Source organism: Vanellus vanellus, assembly GCF_965231255.1.
Source record: "Vanellus vanellus genome assembly, chromosome: 3".
Taxonomy (NCBI): Eukaryota; Metazoa; Chordata; class Aves; order Charadriiformes; family Charadriidae; genus Vanellus; species Vanellus vanellus.
In genome coordinates, this window is record NC_138907.1 from 100,950,893 (window position 1) to 100,970,882 (window position 19,990).

Here is a 19,990-nt window from a genome sequence, read left to right on the forward strand (position 1 = left end):
CTTCTAAAAACTGCTAAAAATCACTGCCTGATTTCACTAGGCATTTCATGTCCTTTTGTTGTTTACAGGAAGTTAGCACAATGCATGATCAAGAATGTATGTTTTTTAAAAGCTGTTGCAAGAATAAAAATAAATTCTCTAAAATATTGCCAGATTCATTTAAACGGGTTTTTTTTATCCCAGTGCAGTAAAATGAAGTAAAACAAAATTCTGCATTGTATCCACTGTCATAATAAACCAACTCATAATATTAAACAATAAAAGGTGATGACAATAATCAACACATCAGTGGGAGCACTGGAGCCAGAAAGCCAAGATTCTGGTTTAAACCTTTTGTAAGAAGAGATACTTCACAATACATACTGACAAATTGCATGTAGCATTCCTACACAAATAGAAAGTAAAATTGAAAAGCAGTGCCTTATTAATGAAAGCACCAAACAAAATACGCCTTACCTGGGTTATTCCACTGGGAGGGATCTTGTATGACTGCAGCTTCTGCTTCAGTAACTCAGGATCACTGTGGCGGAATGGGCACCCTGACAGTAAAAAACAAGCAAGCTCACAAACAAGGCTGTTTACCCAGGAGTTAGCGCAGCAAGGCACTCAAGAGACCAGCTAAGCTGTTCCTAATTGTCTAACAGCTTATTAATAAGAAAGTTAATTGCCCATGTGTACAATTGCTTGCTTTTTTCTTTTTTCTTTAATAATTACTCCACTGCACTGTTATCAGGGCACCACAGGCTCAAGAGTAACATAAAATATCCCAACACAAACAGGCCATAATTCTTATTCACTGGCAGGGAAAGAGTTTTAGTAAGTTCCTTATTAAAAAACAATAGCACTGGTACATTTAATAGTTGTGAAAAAAAAAAAAAAAACCAACAGGAAAAGACAAGTAATGAGAGCCAACTGGTCTTTAAAGCATAGTCTGTTGTAAAAATATTACTTCAGAAATACCTTAGAAAGTTCCACCACCTTAAATAAGAGTGGGGTATTTGTCCCACAATTAGTTTTGAGACACAACTGAATGAACGATTCTGCTGCCTCCCTGGGGCATGGGTCAAGGGCATCACAAAGAGACTCCCTAGCCTGGTTCAGCCCTCGGATTACTACCCACTGCTCCTGTTCCATGTGGTGGGTGACGAATGTGTAGATAGGAGTGCAAAGATGATTAAAAGAGACATCAGGGCCTTGGGACAGTCCCTAAGGGGATCCAGAGGACAGGTTATTTTTTCATCCCTACTTCCTGTTGCGGGCATAGACATTGAAAGGAACAGACGAGCTCAGTCTGTTAATACGTGGCTCCGTGGCTGGTGTCTCCGCCATAATTTTGGGTTTTTCAACATTGGAATAGACTATGCGGCACCAGGCCCACTGGCAGCAGATGGAGGTTGGCTCACTCAAAGGGGAAGAACGGTTTTCGCCCAAAAATTAGCAGGGCTTATTAACAAGGCTTTAAACTAGATTCGATGGGGAAAGGGGGTATTATCAGGTTTGCCTGTGACCAGCCAGGGATGTTGTACCAAGGACAGAAGAACGGGGTGCTGGTGAGGGCCTGCAGCCATTCGCTCCAATATGTGCTGGTGACGCTGCAGCATGCTCAAAGACTTACACAGAAAAGCCAGGAGCTCCTGGACCAACAGGAGCCAATGGAGAGGCACCGATAATACACAGCACAGGAATGCTGCCTGGAGAGCAGCACAAAGTAATTACAGCTGCTCCAGCCAAGTCAGCCTCAACGAAGACATGGCTGAACAGCCTCTATGCAAATGCACGGAGCATGGGGAACAAACAGGAGGAGCTAGAGATGTGTGCACACCTCCAAGGCTACGATCTCATTGGCATCATAGAAACTTGGTGGGATGACTCCTATGACTGGAGTGTTGCCATGGAAGGCTACAGGCTCTTCAGGAGAGACAGGCAAGGGAAATGAGGAGGCGGTGTTGCCTTATATGTCAAGGAGCAGCTGGAATGCATGGAGCTCAGCCTAGGGATGGATAAAGAGCCAACTGAGAGCCTATGGGTCAGGATTAAAGGGAAATCGGGAGCAGGGGACATTATAGTGGGGGTCTGCTACAGGCCACCCGATCAAGAAGACCGAGTGGATGAAGCCCTCTATAGACAGATAGGGGCAGCATCACGTTCACAGACCCCGGTCCTCACGGGTGACTTCAACCACCCTGACATCTGTTGGAAGGGTAACACAGCCAGGCATAGGCAATCCAGGAGGTTCTTGGATTGCACTGAGGACAACTTCCTTCTCCAAGTGGTTGAGGAGACAACGAGGAGAGGAGCTATGCTGGACCTTGTTCTTACCAACAAGGAGGGGCTGGTAGACAGTGTCAAACTCAAGGGTAGCCTGGGCTGTAGTGACCATGAAATGGTGAGTTTGAGATCCTCGAGGCAGTGAGGAAGGTGCGCAGCAGGCTGACCACCCTGGACTTCAGGAGAGCTGACTTTGGCCTCTTGAAGAATCTGCTTGGTATGGTGCCATGGGATGAAACGCTGGAGGGAAGGGGGGTCCAGGAAAGTTGGTTAATATTCAAGGACCACCTCCTCCAAGCTCAGGAGCAATGCATCCCTACAAAGAGGAAGGCAGGCAGAAAAGCCAGGAGGCCTGCGTGGATGAACAAGGAGCTCCTGGACATGACCAAATGGAAAAAGGAGGTCTATAGGGTGTGCAAACAGGGGCAGGGAGCCTGGGAGGTATACAGAGGAATCGTTCGAGCAGCCAGGGATCAGGTTAGACAAGCTAAAGCCCAGATAGAACTAAATCTGGCCAGGGACATTAAGGCAAACAAAAAATCCTTCTTTAAGTATGTCAGTGAGAAAAGAAAGACTCGGGAAAATGTGGGCCCTCTCCGGAAGAAAACACAAGAACTGGTTACCCAGGACAGAGACAGAGCTGAGGTACTCAATGACTTGTCTGCCTCAGTCTTCACTGGCAAGGACTGCAGCCACACTGCCCGTGACGCAGAATGCAAAGGCAAGGATTGGGCAAATGGAGAACCGCCCACTGTAGGTGAAGATCAAGTGCAAGACCACCCTGAGGAATCCGAAGGTGCCCAAGTCCACGGGACCTGATGAGATACATCCACGCGTCCTGAGGGAACTGGCCGATCAAGTCGCTAAGCCACTAGCCATCATATTTGAGAAGTCGTGGTGGTCTGGCGAGGTTCCTGCCGACTGGGAAAGGGGAAACATAACCCCTATTTTCAAAAAGGGAAACAAGGAAGACACAGGGAACTACAGGCCAGTCAGTCTCACCTCTGTGCCTGGCAAGATCATGGAGCAGATCCTCCTGGAAACTCTGCTGAGGCACATAGAAAACAAGGAGGAGATTGGTGACAGCCAGCATGGCTTCAACAAGGGCAAGTCATGCCTGACAAATCTGGTGGCCTTCTATGAAGGGGTTACAGCAGCAGTGGACAAGGGAAGACCAACTGATGTCATCTACTTGGATTTGTGCAAAGCGTTTGACACTGTCCCACACGATATCCTGGTCTCTAAATTGAAGAGACATGGATTCGACAAATGGACCACTCAGTAGATAAAGAACTAGCTGGACGGTCACACTCAAAGAGTTGCAGTCAACAGCTCGATGTGCAAGTGGAGAGTAGCGACAAATGGCGTTCCTCAGGGGTTGGTACTGGGGCCTGTACTGTTCAACATCTTTGTCGGCGACATGGACAGTGGGGTCGAGTGCAGCCTCAGCAAGTTTGCCGATGATATCAAGCTGTTTGGTGAGGCAGACACGCTGGAGGGGAGGGATGCCATCCAGAGGGACCTGGACAGGCTGCAGAGGTGGGCCCAAGCCAACCTCATGCAGTTCAACAAGGCCAAGTGCAAGGTCCTACATCTGGGTCGGGGCAATCCCAAGCACAAATACAGGCTTGGTGGGGAATGGATGGAGAGCAGCCCTAAGGAGAAGGACCTGGGGGTGCTGATTGACGAGAAGCTCAACATGAGCCAGCAGTGCGCGATCGCAGCCCAAAAGGCCAACCGTAACCTGGGCTGCATCAGAAGTGTGGCCAGCAGGTCAAAGGAGGTGATTCTGCCCCTCTACTCCACTCCCCACCTGGAGTACTGCATCCAGCTCTGGAGTCCCCAACATAAGAAGGACATGGACCTGCTGGAACGTGTCCAGAGGAGAGCCACGAGGATGATCCGAGGGCTGGAGCACCTCTCCTATGAGGAGAAGCTGAAAGAGTTGGGGCTGTTTAGCCTGGGGAAGAGAAGGCTCCGGGGAGATCTTATTGCGGCCTTCCAGTACCTAAAGGGGGCCTGCAGGAAAGCTGGGGAAGGACTTTTTACTAGGGCGTGTAGTGATAGGACGAGGGGGAATGGCTTTAAAGTAGAAGAGGGTGGGTTCAGATTGAACATTAGGAGGAAGTTTTTCACTTTGAGGGTGGTAAGGCAGTGGAAGAGGTTGCCCAGAGAGGTTGTTGAGGCCCCATCCCTGGAGGTGTTCCAAGCCAGGCTGGACGTGGCCTTGGGCATTCTGGTCTAGTGAGAGGTGTCCTTGCCTATGGCAGGGGAGTTGGAACTCGATGATCTTCAAGGTCCTTTCCAACCTAAACCATTCTATGATTCTATGACTTAGTACTAGAATATCAATGGTGAAGCCAGTGACGTTTCCACGTTTAGTTGCACAAAGGTAGGAGGTTTCAAAGTACTCCAGCAAACTTCACAATTTCTGTATGATTGAATTCATATTTCAAAACACCTCTAATTGGTCACTTTTAAAAGCATCTATACATTTACAGTCTCCTTGCACTGCACAATGTACAGAAAACAGAAGCTATCAAGTGCAATCTAAAAAGAACAGTACAAGACCACTATGGCCTTAAAAATTAAACACATAATTTAAGATACTACAGGAGGAAATAACTTCTCTTGCTAAGATTTTCCACTGTTCTTAGTTTTTTTTTTTTTAAAGGAACTTACCATGATAATCCCCTTGACTTGGTGGATTGGACATGATAATCTTCATGCAGCTGTATGGGGTATAATCAGTTCTCTTTCCTTCTTTCCCATAGTTGTGGCGAATGCTGTAAGCATATCCTTTGTCAAACTAAATAAGAACAAAAGAATAAATTCTTACATACTATGCTAGTGATGCTATCTGCTCTGCAAATAGAAATATTGGATAACAAAATAAATCTTCCAAACATATTCAAACTGAGAAAAATTGACCTGCTTGCTGTTAGCTTTGATTTTTCTATTACATGGACTTGTATATGCACATATACGTGTCTTACAGACACATCAGAAGAAAACTGTGTAACTGCATTAATTTAAGGTCTTTTCAGCTGATGTGGTAATCACTTCAAAGATAAGATGATTTAAAGATCAAAATTTTGAACCTCACCACGTTAGTAATGGAGAACACACAGTAATTTAAAATCTTTCATAAATCTCCATAAACTCATTGCTTAACCAGGGCAAAAAATAGAAATATAGACATCTTTACTAAGGTTCACATTCTTGTTCTCCCAAAGTGTAACACTTCACCTATAGCTTGTTTCAGCAGTGAAGTTCAATTCATTAGATTCTAAAATGGAGTATACATTGCTTGTGCAAAAGAGTAAGATTTTAGCAAATCTCTTTTGTCTGCTGATAGACTACCAACTCCTCCAATAAATGAAATTTTCTAAAGTAATACAGACATAAACATTCGTCTTGGCAGCTGAGTACAGCACAATCAATATATCATTTCAGATAACTCCTGTGTAGAACATGACATGAGTTCCTGTTATTTTATATGTGGCAATAGGTGACAAAATCTGCAGCAGAATCAAATAATTTAACATACAGATTCCGTTAAGTTGCATTAGCTACTATAAGGCATGAAGGAACATTTGTTCAAATACCATACTTTGAGTCCTAAAAAAACCAAATAGGAATGAAGCATCATATTTAGAATTACACATCCTCAGTCCCTCTTCTCCTCAAAAAAGCTATGACAATACATAAAAAGAACTGTGCTCTTGCTCAATTCAAAATTTTAGCATTAACCTTATGTAAAGTTCTGTGTCCGAATATAAACAACTCCCTTAAGAATTTATGCTTTCTTCTCAAAAACCACTTTAAAATAATGTTTTACTAATACCAAATACTAATAAAGACAATGCAATATACTGAGAAAAATCATTCAAGCATAAAACTGGTAACAGTACTACTTCAAGGATACTCTCATTTCTACAGATAAAACTACTTCCCTGTTTGGCCTGTGGACTTCCAAATAGTAATTCAAAATATTCACATACCTATGAAATACCTTGACCTGCTAAAACATGTCTAAAATAACATAGAAAAATAAGTATACTTTTCCTCATATAAAACACTTTAATGTTTTTGAAAAATAGAAATAATTGAAAAATCTATAACATAATATGCAAATACATAATAAACGTGTATAAAAATATACACAACCTTTGAGAATAAAATCTTAAATTGCACCTGATTCTGGAAGAGTGAAAAAGAAACTTCTCTATCAAGGTGCTGGTCATAATCAAGTCGATTTATCAAGAAAAACAATACTCAGTACTCCTTCCAAATAAGGTTTAAGACATCCAAAGCTTTTGTACAAACACTGAGTAATTAATCCTTACTGTGCTTTTGACAAAGTGACTTTATTTTAAAAGATTAAAAAGAAAAGGGCAGAAAAGAGAGCGAAAACACATAGCATTGTGTTTTCCAGCATGGCCACAGGCAGGATCCAGCACATAGGTATATTCCTATCTAGTCAACCCTTTTGCCCAGCAGAGAAAAGAACTGGTTGGTTCAATAGTAAATGAACACTGGTTTTCATAGCAACAGACTTGGGCTTACCAACTCTTCACTGGAAAGCAGAATAAGACTGTATGAGGATCTGCTATAGGTGTGTGCATGTACTAGGGAAGGGCTGGGGGAACAGGCACCCTCCCCTTTGCAGGGCAAGCAGCAGCTGCTGGCTGAGTCCTGCTGCTGCTCCTGCGGGAGCTGCAAACAACGTATTTATTCCTGAACAGCAATCATCAAATACAAAGATGTGCGCTCTGAGTGAACCTGTTAAACTGAAGATGGAGTCCGTGATCCTATAGCCACCTATTCTTCCATGCAGAAGCTCTGGAACCTTTCGTCCTTCTTCACAAAAGATGAATGAAAGTATATTTAATCTACTTAACAAAGGATATTTGAGCAAGCAGTTAAATAAGGTTAAATTAGTTTTTTGTAAGGGAAAAGCAAATCTTGAACGATTCAGGATGTATTGCTTAGTTCGCCAGAAAATTAACACCCCTCTTTAACAGTTCTGTGGACTAAAATCTGGAGCTGTACTTTTCACATCAACTTGCCTTAATGCTCACAGAAATGACTTCTACTACCTAACTCGTTATTTTATGCTGAGAAACAGCTCTTGCAGTAAATAGAAACAACAGCTACATAATAACACAACATGGCCTTGAGACAGGTTGGATATTTTCTCATCGCTTTCTTGTAATCCTGTTTGGATGTCAGAGTTTTCGCAGTGGCAGATGGCAGAGAACACCACAGCTACGTGGTGCAAGATAGCACACGTGCAGTTATATGCTTCACTAAGAGCTCTCTCATCTTTGTGATTCAGCATTTCTTTGATCAAGGAAACAGAATTTTATCAGGGCAAATATCCAACAGGCTGTGTAGTCATCCTCAGTGGGAATAAACCATGAATTGCAGCATTTGATTTCAGAAAACACATCCTGCGGAACAGCCATCTCTGTACATTGGGGGATGAACTCAATGATCAAACTTGTTCTTTCCCAATACCGTAACTCTAGGATGTGGATGAAGAAAAATCCCCTCAGGAGCAGCACCAAGGTATAATTAGACATGTTTGAAATGTGCAGAAATGAGAAGGCAGAGGTAGGGAATTGTCCCCTCTAATTTATTCTAACCCCCCAAACTGAAGTGGTAGGATTTTCACAGTTCCTTGAACAAAATAAAACAAATTATGTGCAGCACACATCATGCATGTAGGTGTTTGCAGGGTCATTCCAATTGCTTATAAATTGCTTGGGTTTAAAACTATTTCAGAGAAACAGTTTAAAAACCTGTAAAACTACTATTACAGTATATTCTAACTGCAATCTACTATAAGGTCATTATGGCAAAACACTGTAAAAGGCAAACACTCGAATTAATTGATTTGAAAAACTACTTTCTTGGTGATGGCCTTATAAGAACCTTCAAGGTTTTTACTGAAGCCTGATATGAAATTGCTCAACAATAAAGATGCTGCACGAGTAGGTGCATTTACCTTGTATTTTGCATGACAGCTTCCATTGAGAAAAAAGAAACTCAGGAATGCAAAGGCAAAAAATTATCCTATTATCACAGAAAAACTGGGTATGCACATACAACCCGCCGTAGTCTGTGCTAAATATCAATGGAAATTTACAGCCAAAGTTACAATAAAACAGCAATGTTAAAGCAACACCATTATACTCTTGAGTGTCTACATGTACTGGATCGCCTACTGCTGGTAAGACTTAAGAGCAGGAATTCTCTGCAACTTTTTAACAGTATGGCCCCACATTGCAACTATCTCAATTTTTTTTTTTCCTCTGTTTTGTTCTCTGAGCTTTCCAAAATCTGCAAGGCATTTGTAATTTATGTGCTGGGTGGATGGGCCACAGCAAGGGATCAAGAAATGCGTCTCGTTTAAGCAATGAAGCAGTTAACACTGAAGCCAAGAAGTTGAGGCAAAAGCAACCCTTTAACAACATCTCTATCAAAATTTGTCACTTTCATGTTGGAATGTGCAAATCTTGGGATTAGCAGCAGTGTGAATTTTCATTTTAAAAAAATGCAAGTCAACTATCTGAGCTTTAACTTGATCCCTGAAGATACAAATTTTTTTGAGGATTTCTCTTTCCTCTGGGCACAGCTGCAGGAAGCATATGATGCCTGGTCTGAAAGGCACTGCTGACGACAAGTGGGTAGCTGTGAGTTTTTATGCATCAGTATTTGTTGTAATGAACCAAGGTGTCCAGTGTGCGGTACTGACTGTACTAATGATGATCCTGGGTATCCCAGAACAGGTGACACTGAGGCTTTCTTAGACAGCTTCTCCCTATAAGAAACTAAGCTCTTGGCACTGATTAGTGGGACTAAACCAGTAGTCCAAATCCAGAATCAAGGAGGCCGTGGGACAATTCACTGGGTACAGATGAGTATACTTTAACAAAAAACTTGCATTTTGCTTTTATGTGGTATATTCACATGAGTATCAGACTAATGCAGATTAATTTGCCTTATAACTGTTAGTTCAGACACACATACTGTATTAGACAGGCTTCACTAGAAGACATACAAATTATAAATTAAGGTATAAGTAAATTGTAAATAAAAAGGTATAAAAAATTAAATAGGCTATAAAGTTGCAACTGGTATAGCCTAACACCAGATTACTATGTTCCAGATAGGAATTTAAGGAAATGCTATTTTCAATAAATTCTGATCACATAAATGCACACAAGAACTTTGGATATGGAAGGAGAATGTACATCAAATGAACCACTTGGCAGATACGCGCTCTCCTCTGAAGAAAAGCCTTCATCAAACAAAGCAGGGAAGGATGGGTCATGTGTGCCTCATAATTACCCATTCGATACAACTGAATACACTTTCAGAAGCAAACAACAACAAATGACATACCCAAGGCACTCCAGCCCCTGAAGAATAAGTAACGTGTCATCCCTGAGAGTTACTTTCGTTACATCACTTCTCATATTTGCAGAATAGTATCTGGAAATAGAACTAGGTCCTCCATAAATTTTGTTATCAATTCTGATATTCAGTGTGCGTATTAGGATGGAAAATAATTTGCTGACAGCTCTTACAAGCCCTGTGTGCTCAGGTTCAAAGTTTTGCAAAACTTTCATGTTTCAGTTTAACTACTTTTACATGCTCATGTAAGTTTTTATGCTTCTATTCCTTATAGTACTGGGAGATTTATTTATTTAAAGTCTAACAACTAAGCAATATGACTGCAGTAATTCTGTCTATCTTCTTGGCTGACCACCAGATTAGTTCCAACTCTGCAAAATTCAAAGAACTAACAGTTTAACACCTTTTTTTAAACAGTAATTGTGTAGTTTCCCCGTCTAAAAGTTTTGAGCCTGTATGGATAACAGCTCCAAATTCAAAATTTATCACACAAACTTGTGTATCTTCTGAAATAATTGGTTCATTTTTTCATCCATTTCTTAGGCAGTCACTTGAATCATTACTGTTGACACTGCTTACTTGGCATATGTTTTTCCAAGCAACTTTTTTTTTTTTTTTTTAAATTCACTCTTAAAATAACCTCAACTCGAGGTTATCTTTTCCCAAGCACAGTTGTCATTTAGGAGCACAAAAAAATGCTTCTCCATCTGCCAATGACAAAAAGTTTCAATTTATCCTAGATTCTCAACGTGTAGCATGATTTCTATGCTTTAAGGGACAGATCAGAGACATGAGCTAAAATTGAGCTGAAAAATTCTAATATGTTGTGCAGCAGTTGTTACAGACTCATTCACATCAAGTACAAAAATCTTCTTCCCCTCCGATTTCAGGTTTTCCAAACCACAGGAGGCAATAACTGCTTTGCACTGGAGATAGCTCTATTTACCACAAGACAATAAGAAAAGTTTTGATCAGTCGAATTCTTTGTATACTACCCACATGCATGTCAACCATATGGCTGATGAACTAGTTTTTGGGCTACCCCAAACCACTCATGCAAAAGTATGACAATGTAGGCTTTTATTTACAGTAGTCTAAGCTTGCCTTAATATAACTTAGCTAAATATACAATTTATGTAGACTATTTCTCCACACATTTACATGGACCAAGACTTTGGATCCGGAAAAAAGTACAAAATAAACCACAGCAGGCTGTCTTCTGCTTTAAGACACTGCATCAAATTATCAGCACAACACTTCTTAAAGCCATCTCCTATAACATGATTTTTCTTAGGCACATGCTTGGTCATTTATGACAGATTTTGATAGCTACTTCAAGACATCACAGTATTTCTTTCCATATGTAAGTTATCAATACTTCTTTTTTCTAGTCTGTTCTTTACATATGTTATATTGAAAAAATTCAGATACAGAAAATACATTTCAAAACATATGGTCAAAGAAGAGACATTTCAATTCAGATCTGATTGGAGCAAATAATGAAGGAGTTGCTTTCAAACAAGCCAGAGCCTCTGAACAAGAAACTGGCACAGGGAAGACTGTTCCCTTGTAGACTGCCACTAAAACAAAGTTTCCATGGGTATAATAGCTTGTGGAGGTCATAAAGGTAAACACTACTTTAAAAACTACTCTAAACAATAATTAAGAGCATGTAAAATTGTGACTTCATTTTAATGCTCATCAGTAAGAGTAGAAAAAAAAAAATACTAAGTTATTTTTATTATAATACTTGATTCATTTCTACTTCTGGTAAACTGAAATGCCTTTGTCAGTACAGAATTATACAGCAGTCTTTGTTTAAAGATTATTTTTACAGAATATGATATGATTCCCTTAGCATAATGTCCTATATTCTTGGTATAATATCACCTATACATAGCATTTTTCTTGGATAAAAAGATACATATATCTGAAAGAATTAAATCCTTTCCATATAACCTGCACCGATCTCCTAATCCTTTATGGGATTTACAATGCCTACATCATTTCACATAGTACTCCGCTAACTATACTAGTCATTGTCTCTAATATTGTTAATATTTCCAAAAATTAAAACTTAGGAAAAGATGAAAATGCTATGTATCTGTGAATATTGCTGTTTTTATATTCCCAAGAATAATTTTCCTGAATATTTGCTTAACCTACTCAAAATTTACAGTGAGTAACACTACCAAAAAAAGAAAAATCTGAAAGAAAGAACAGTCATCATAAGGCAAAAATCCATTTTACCCATATCTGAATTCCACTAAAAAAATTAATACACAATCTTATTGAAAATACTGGAAGTTTCATGCTGGCAGTTCAGGGTGTTACTGAACATAGAGGTGTAAATTCCTTGTCATTTAAATGAAACAACTACACAAAGAGTCATGTTTACGAATTCTAATCAAGAATTATAAGGAAATTGGAAATTATATCAAGAAAATAAATCCTTTAGATGGTAATTAACACTGAACAGGTGATGAGAACTTCTGATGCTTTGTTTTTAAATAGAAGAAAATATTAAATCTTACTTTAAACAAGATTTAAACAGTTGCATTAAAATTGCAGTATTTGACACCACCATAAGAGATACCATGCTTTTCTTAAGTATCTATAAAAATACACTGGTACTTTCCTTCAAATAACAAATGAACACTCAATAAATCTGATTACTACTGTAAACATGTTTTATTTTCAACAGATTTCTGTAGACCGTTCTCTATGGTTTTAAGGAACTCTTTAAAAAAATTCTCTCTAATATCAGAGAAAAATTTTGAATCCTTTACTAAATATTTATTCCATAACAAACTTATTTAGGAAGTTTAAAATAAAAGGAAAAAAAATACAACCCCAAACTATCCAATAATCAATTTCTAAACCAAGGAATCTCATTCAGTTCGGAAAAAAACTCACACTGTACTTCTCGTACGCCATGAATTATAAGCACATCAAGGTCTTTCGGATTTTTCTGCTGATGTTTTTCAGTCAGTGTTCCTCACATTTCAATATTCAGATAAGTTAACTAATGTAACTTGGAAGCGTACCTTTCAGCAGAAGGTAAGCAGTAAATTAATGGGGTTATTAATTTCATCAGAATTGGCAGACAGGAAATAAGAGTCCCCAAAATATTCAATGGCAAAGGAGAACACAGAAAGCATTATCACTGAAAGAGATCTAAGAGTGTTAACATTGCAAAGTAGACAGAAATTTGGCATGTGGTACAACAAAAAACTACTAAGAAAGTTAAACAGAAGTAGAATAGTAACTAACTAACTATGTGCATTTATAGGAATAAGATTCAGCTTCAGACATCTAAATCCAGACATCTCCCATTATTGTCAGTGGAGGTCAATGCAATCAGAGGAGCTTGGGGAGCAATTCAATTTACTCTGACGTAGGCACCTAGAGGCTCATTAAATAAATCATTCTCTAGACACTATTGACTGTATAGGCTAGATCTCTATTGATCATAATGGCAGCTTAGGATCCCAGTTGGAAGAATATGTGTACCAATGAGAAAAGAAATTCAGTAAGTCTCTATCAGAACTGGGAGAAATCCATACTTATATGTATACCACTGCAGCACATATTACAGGTTTTCAGATAAGATGGATGAAGACTGGTCAGGTACCCCTGCGAAGTCCAAAAACTAAAATCCCACTGCTTATCCAAGCTCTATCAATACTCTAAACAAGAGTGCTCTCATATGTTGTTCTATAGTTTTGTTTGAGCACAGTGAACATGTAATGGATTTGCAGTCTCATGTAGCTCATGATCTATTATACTGTAGCATATACTGTAACCTAGATCTGCATGTACAATAAAACAAACAAACATATAGGGAATACATAGGAAAGAAAACTGATGCCAGCATGGAGACATGTCAAATTGTGAAGAATCATGAAATGTATCCAACTGGACTCTGGTTATAAGACAAACCAGCAATAAAACACAGGACTGGGACATGAGGTTTAGATTGCACGCTGACAGAAGGTTTATTCTCACTAGCCCATCACAACATCTTAAAGCTGTGGTTGAGAAGACAGAGGCATTCAGCAGACCAGACTCCAACAGGCCAAAGAGGCAGCCAGATGGATTTCAGAAGATTTATAGAGGAGAGCCACTACTCTCAGCTCCAGCTCGTACCCTACATATTTAGGATAACTTTTGTTTCATGGAAAATAGTCCAACACGGATATTAGACAGAAAAGTGTTATCATTTAACTCAACAGTCTGGCATGGCAGGCTGCTTCATTCTAGTAATAATAATTTTCCTTCCTTATAAGGAAGGATAAAGAGCACAGCTGAAAGCAAAACTATCCAAGCAGCTATATTACAAACTGGAACTTTAGCAGGGTATGACAGGTCACTGGGATAGCAGGAGAGATACTCACAAATGAGAGAAGGTCTGAGGAAACACTGTCTCAGCCATTTCAGGCAATCAAAATCAGCAGAACCTGCCTTATTTTGAACAGGACTCTTGGCATTAAAACAACAGACACGCATTTAACCACAGCACCAGAAGTGAGTCCAAAGGAACAGTGGATACTGATCTGCTCTTGAAGAGCTCTGCTGCTGGCATGGGCTGCAATTCACCTTATGCTAGGGTGTTCCCAATTTCAAAGACCTCTACAGGATACTGGAATTAATCCAAGTAAGCCTAGCTCATTATCAAATATTCCAGCTCTACTTAGTACATCTGCCAGAGAGTCAAAATCACCACAACAGTTGGAAGTTCCCCATCTACGCACTGTTCCAAAGAGCAACTATCTCCTGACACAGAGGAAGACATATTCTCACTGAATTGTTAGTATTTTACAAGCTGGTTGAACTACGCAGCGTTTCCTAAATAAGCAATCTTTGAAGCAGAGGCTGCAAGGTTTTGCACACCTTTTGGACTACTTAAACCACGTAAGTGTTCTTCCCGATTAAAACCATGTACCTTGCATAGGGACTTCACCCAAGTAAACTCCCCATCTTGGCTGATTAGATATTACTGAATTACTTCATTAATTTATTACTGCATCCCCTTGCAAGCACCCTTGTGGTGTAGCAATGATATTAGGAAACCTTTATAGATTGTTATACCTCAATCTATACACTGATCAGAATGGCATCTGAAGAAAAGTTCAGCATTAGATGACAAAAGGCACGCAAGAAGCAAGGAGAGTTAAAAAACACAACAAAGGCAGGCCTTCTCCACTGATCATGAGATTGAGTGGTAAATTGCTGTTACCATCAGGTTTTAACAGTCCACCAGCAAAGCAGTCCTCATTCATTAGAAACCTATGACTGGCCCAATCTAATCTGTAACGAGATACAGTAAAGTCCAAGAGATTCAATTTTACCCTAAGCCTCAGATTTGCAGAAGCGGCAGCATCTCTCTCAGAGAGATCTCATCTCGGAGATCCAGTGACTTGGGCTGGAAAATATCCCTTCAACCAAACCAAATGACAAAGTTATCAGAATGGGATACAACTGTGGCAAAAAACTTGCCTTTTACTGACATATGGTTAAACACCTTGGATAAGGAGCAGTGTCACAACAGAAGGATTTTAAGTGTCCAATCGCAAAATGTCTCAAGGTATCAGCAAATCTGCAGTGTAAGTGCAGATTAAAAAAATATAAAAATATTTTCTAGATAAATTGATCATTGGAAAAAAAAAATCAAATTCCTAAAATAAAACTACAAGGAGGCTGAGTAATTAATACATTTCTTCAGACTGATAAGTATTACTTGTATCTGCTCTTGAAATACATAGATTTAACTGTTTTGATGCAGTCATAAAAGAATGACAAGACCAAGGCATTAAAACACAAAACCATATAGGGGGGTTTGATGTTTGTCAACTCTTTTGAACACAGAGCAAACTAGACATCAGACCTCTCCAAACTTGGCTCAAGAACACCAGCATTCTCTCTGTAAAAACTTTGCTGTAAAACTAGCCTTTTTTCTTTATTAATGGCACAATAAACGACAAAATCACATTTTAAGATGATGATCAAAGGAACCAGAAGTGCATAAAAACAGATATTAGCCCTTGCTGTCATAATAAGGAGAACTGCTTACATATAAAGATCCTTTTATAGTCTACCTTATGCACAGAGTGCACTGTAATCAAGATGTAGTTGAACTCTAGACTGCAAGTATGACAAGAGTCTTTCTGCAATCAATGACAGAAGCTTGTTTTAAAACACCCGAGACTATTTTCCCATCTTCTTTTTTTTTTTTTTTTTAACTTTTGTTAATTCATCATTAATTAAAAGATGACTTCACTGCAGAGAAAATGCAAACAGAAAAATGAAGAAGCTCTACTGCCAGCCTGCTCGGAACTGTCTCTGGGGAAGTAACATACACCCCATTTTTCAGTGCCTACTGTAAGGGTCTAAAAACGGGGAAATAACTACTGTAACAAAATACAAGAAAGAGCCCAGCTACTGTAGTTCATCTAAAAAACCCGATCTTTCATTTAAAAAAAAAAAATCCTCAGAAATTCACTGGTATTGCCCAGTTCTCATACCCCAAACCCAACTCCATTAAGTAGACTAATCAGAAAAAGAAAAAAAATATATGGAATTTAAACAACACAACTTGCCATAAAGACCACTATTTTCTGCTCCCCCATGTACCATGGAGCAGTGGGGGAGTGGGTATTTGAGGAACATTTTGGTTTTCTCCTTGTGTGAATGGACTGAAGAAGGGACACAGGGAACAGGAAAAGCTCAGAGTGCACCACATTATGCAGAATTCAGTTTCACAGCTAAACAGCATTGTACATTTCAATATAAAATCAGAACCTAACCTTCTTTCAAGAAGTAGTAACCTCTATAATGTTGAAATACTTAAGTCCTATCACAGTAATTTAACTTTCTTAAATCAATATATTAAATTTCTGAAACATAAATTGTGCATAGCACAAATAATGTGTAAAAGAGCTTTCTTGTCTTTATTCATGAGATTCAATAGATTTCAAAGACATGCGGCAGAATGTTAAATCAATTCTGAAAGTAAAAATACATTTTTATTTACATCGTGCCTATGTGGTATATCAGCAGAGTGCACATTTGATACAACATGCTGTTTTTCTGGATGAGTGAATATGAAATATAGCCACGATTTGCTGGGTGAATATAGAGAGATGGAATATGACAGCTATACAATGTTACAACAATTACATGGACATTATCAAAAGAGTAGGCAAAGTATACAGGATTCTGGGTTTTGTTTTGGAAATCAGTTTATACAATTAGAGGAAATCTGAACATTTAATAAAATAATTTTGAATTATTTTTTCAAACATTATATCAAGATTAATGAACTATTCTATCAAAACTTTTCTGTTCAAAAAGCACAAGAACACAACTGGAAGAGAACTGCTATGTCATTGTTTGTCCTGGAAGGAAATAAAAAGATGCAGATTAATAGATCTGCACCCCAAAAACTGTTAACTCCCACCTCAGAACTTGGGGTAAATAGCCAAAGAGCTTAAATATGTTACTAGTGGTGTGTGTGGCAACATACAGTGGGTATTTTTCAGCAGATGGCTAGGAAGAGAGAGCTGTATGGTTAGAAGGTATTCGACAGAGCCTGCTAAAGACATTTAGTGACACTCAGATACTTCACAATTGCTGAACTTAGAAATTTGGCAACCAGATAGACAAATCCATCTATTACTTTTCTTAAAATGTCATGGACTGACTTGCTGTTGCTGCGATGGTTCATAAAACAGAAACCTCTTCTGACAAGTACACAGTCTTTCTACAGAGATAATAAAGTGCAAGTCTGACAAGTGGTTCAAGACTACAAACGGAATCTTAGATAATTAAAGGTCTGGCTTTAACATCCAGGTTTTTTTTACATACTATTCTAAAAAGATACTACAGTAAGGAAAGAAAATGTGTCTTGCTGGGAATAAAACAAGTCATAAGAGACCAGATTCTGATCTAAATTATTTTAGTACAGGAAATATATTTATTGCTTTCATTCTTATCAGTGCAAGAACCTTATCACTAACCTGCTCATACACTAGATTACTAAATACAGGTTTCAGTGCCTAATACGTAACAACTATGAAAACTGATCCTATTTCTTTTTAGGATAGCTAGTATAGTTAAAAGACATCACTAAAATTATGCCAGCACTGTAATAAAAGTCCTGGAAGAGAGATCATGTAGCTAGAGCTCGCTCTTCTCTGTCCCTAAGACGTGCTGCAGGCTGAAAGCCCATCCAAAATTTTCCTGTATAATCTAAGTCAGATGATGAAAACTGAAAATCAAATGTTAGGACATATACATTATTAACAGGTTTAAAAAAAAAGGCTGAACAAATTAAAGTACTTTAAAGCAAATAATTATAGGAAAATGCCACTGTAACTTTGGCATCACAACAAAGACTTGAGAATTACAGTTTTAAAAGAACATAATTGAGAAATCTGATAACAACTGAAAAAGGGATTGTGTTTGGAGTAAAAGAGCACGCATTTTTACCATAGCACTTATTACCGTGATTCCTAGAATATTTATGTGCCCACACAATAACCTCCAAGTAGTCTAAAGTTATTTTCTGTTTTCTAGTACATCATATCAGTTGTGGTCTATTTTGAGTAACACACATGAAACAAAAATATGGTTTTTAATAACAGCTCCATGTTAAAATACGTTTTTATAACAGCTCCATGTTATCTAAGAAACACTGCTTTAAGATTTCAAATCTATTACACAAAAATTAGCTTTTTTTAAGTTTTTTTTTTTAAATAAGGTTTCTATAACAAGAATACTGCCTTATAAAAAAAATAGTTAAAATATAAAATGACAAATAGTGAAACGGATTCTTGTCAATATTCAGTAAGCTTAGGTAACTGCAAGATACGTTCATGTATGCTGATTAGTGATTTAAGGCCTGAGAAAAGAAAGTTTTGGAGGTAAATACACGGAAACATGACTAAGTTTAATGTGCATCTACATCAGCTACAGGGCATAGTTAAAAGTACATCACTCACTTAAATCCACATAATTATGTCCTAAAGACACTTTCTCTTTAGTATCCTTAACTTTACTGATAAACCACTAAGGACCTTGTGTTTAAAAGGTCAGGCGATATTGTTTTAAAGTAAAATAGATCCTCAAAAGTAAAAGGGTATAAAAGTAAGGTTTTGGTTTGGTTTTATTTCTCCTAGTGCTCAGAACTCCAGATGGGGCTGGCAAAACAAAATTCTAATGCACACTGAAAGAAAACAGGACCAAGTGAAATTGCAGGTTACTCCCCCACCAAATGGTACAGGGAACTGATGCAGCATCTACCACTGGGGGAAAAAAGTGAATATGGCTAATTTTGGAAACGTCAATAACTCCACCAATTGATACTAAAAAGCATCATTAATTCAGGGGTCTGGGGGAGCATGTGTGCATGTGTGTGTCTGTGTGAGATCACTTTACCAGTGAACTTACCTGTAAATTTCAATACCATCCAAGTTAAATAGTTGAAATCAATAGCACAACATTGTGCACTACTTAACACATATTACTATTCTTACTCCATTTTTTAAAACTTTTGAATACAGTTAAATCGTGTGCAGGCTACATATCATATATATACACACACTATATATACATTAATTTATTTATATTCATATCAAGTTGTAAGTTAACAGTACCTTTTCAGTGATGACTACTGTCATGGTTCTGTTTCACCTCAAACCAGGACAATTACATACATTGCATATGGGCAGAACTGGCGAAAAACTGGCTACTTGCATCTTATTTTGCTAAATAAGTGGTAGGACATTTCTACCATGTATCACAAAGAACATCTGATCTTATATTCACACCTGATTTCTCATCATCTGACTTCTTATATGTCAACTGGAGCTATGATGTGCTTCATAAACGTGTCCAATTTGGGGAAAAAAAAAAAGCAAAACGGACTGTGAGAGAAACAGCCACAGAACACATATCTATAGTCTTCATTTAATAAAGAGGTCAGAGCAGCAATACCTACAAATTTGCACACATTTGTGTGAGTATTGTGAACAATGTAGATATTGCTGGTAAATCCCTTTGCACCAAACTCAGGATTTCCTATTTGTCAGGAAAGTAGAAATACTATCAACTGCTTTGCGAAACCTGTATTATTAATCATATCATGCAGTAATGTCCATAAATACATCATGGCATGTTATTTTAATGACAACTCCATACTACTATATAACTGTAAGTCCTAATAAAAATCATCATCTGATGCAAACAACTTTAAACAATTTCAATTTGATCTCACGATGATTAATTAAACAGGAAG

The 19,990-nt window shown here is 38.4% G+C and overlaps 1 protein-coding gene across 1 annotated transcript in view; it reads right to left on the reverse strand.

The window, feature by feature from the left end:
• The window catches only part of PRIM2 (DNA primase subunit 2), a 127,839-nt gene that overhangs the window by 21,808 nt on the left and 86,041 nt on the right, over positions 1-19,990 (reverse strand). The window contains exons 11-12 of the mRNA XM_082481033.1: positions 4,951-5,077; positions 457-539 (exon numbers count right to left, since the gene is read on the reverse strand). Coding sequence (XP_082337159.1) covers positions 457-539; positions 4,951-5,077 — 210 coding nt within the window. The remainder of the gene's footprint in view (positions 1-456; positions 540-4,950; positions 5,078-19,990) is intronic.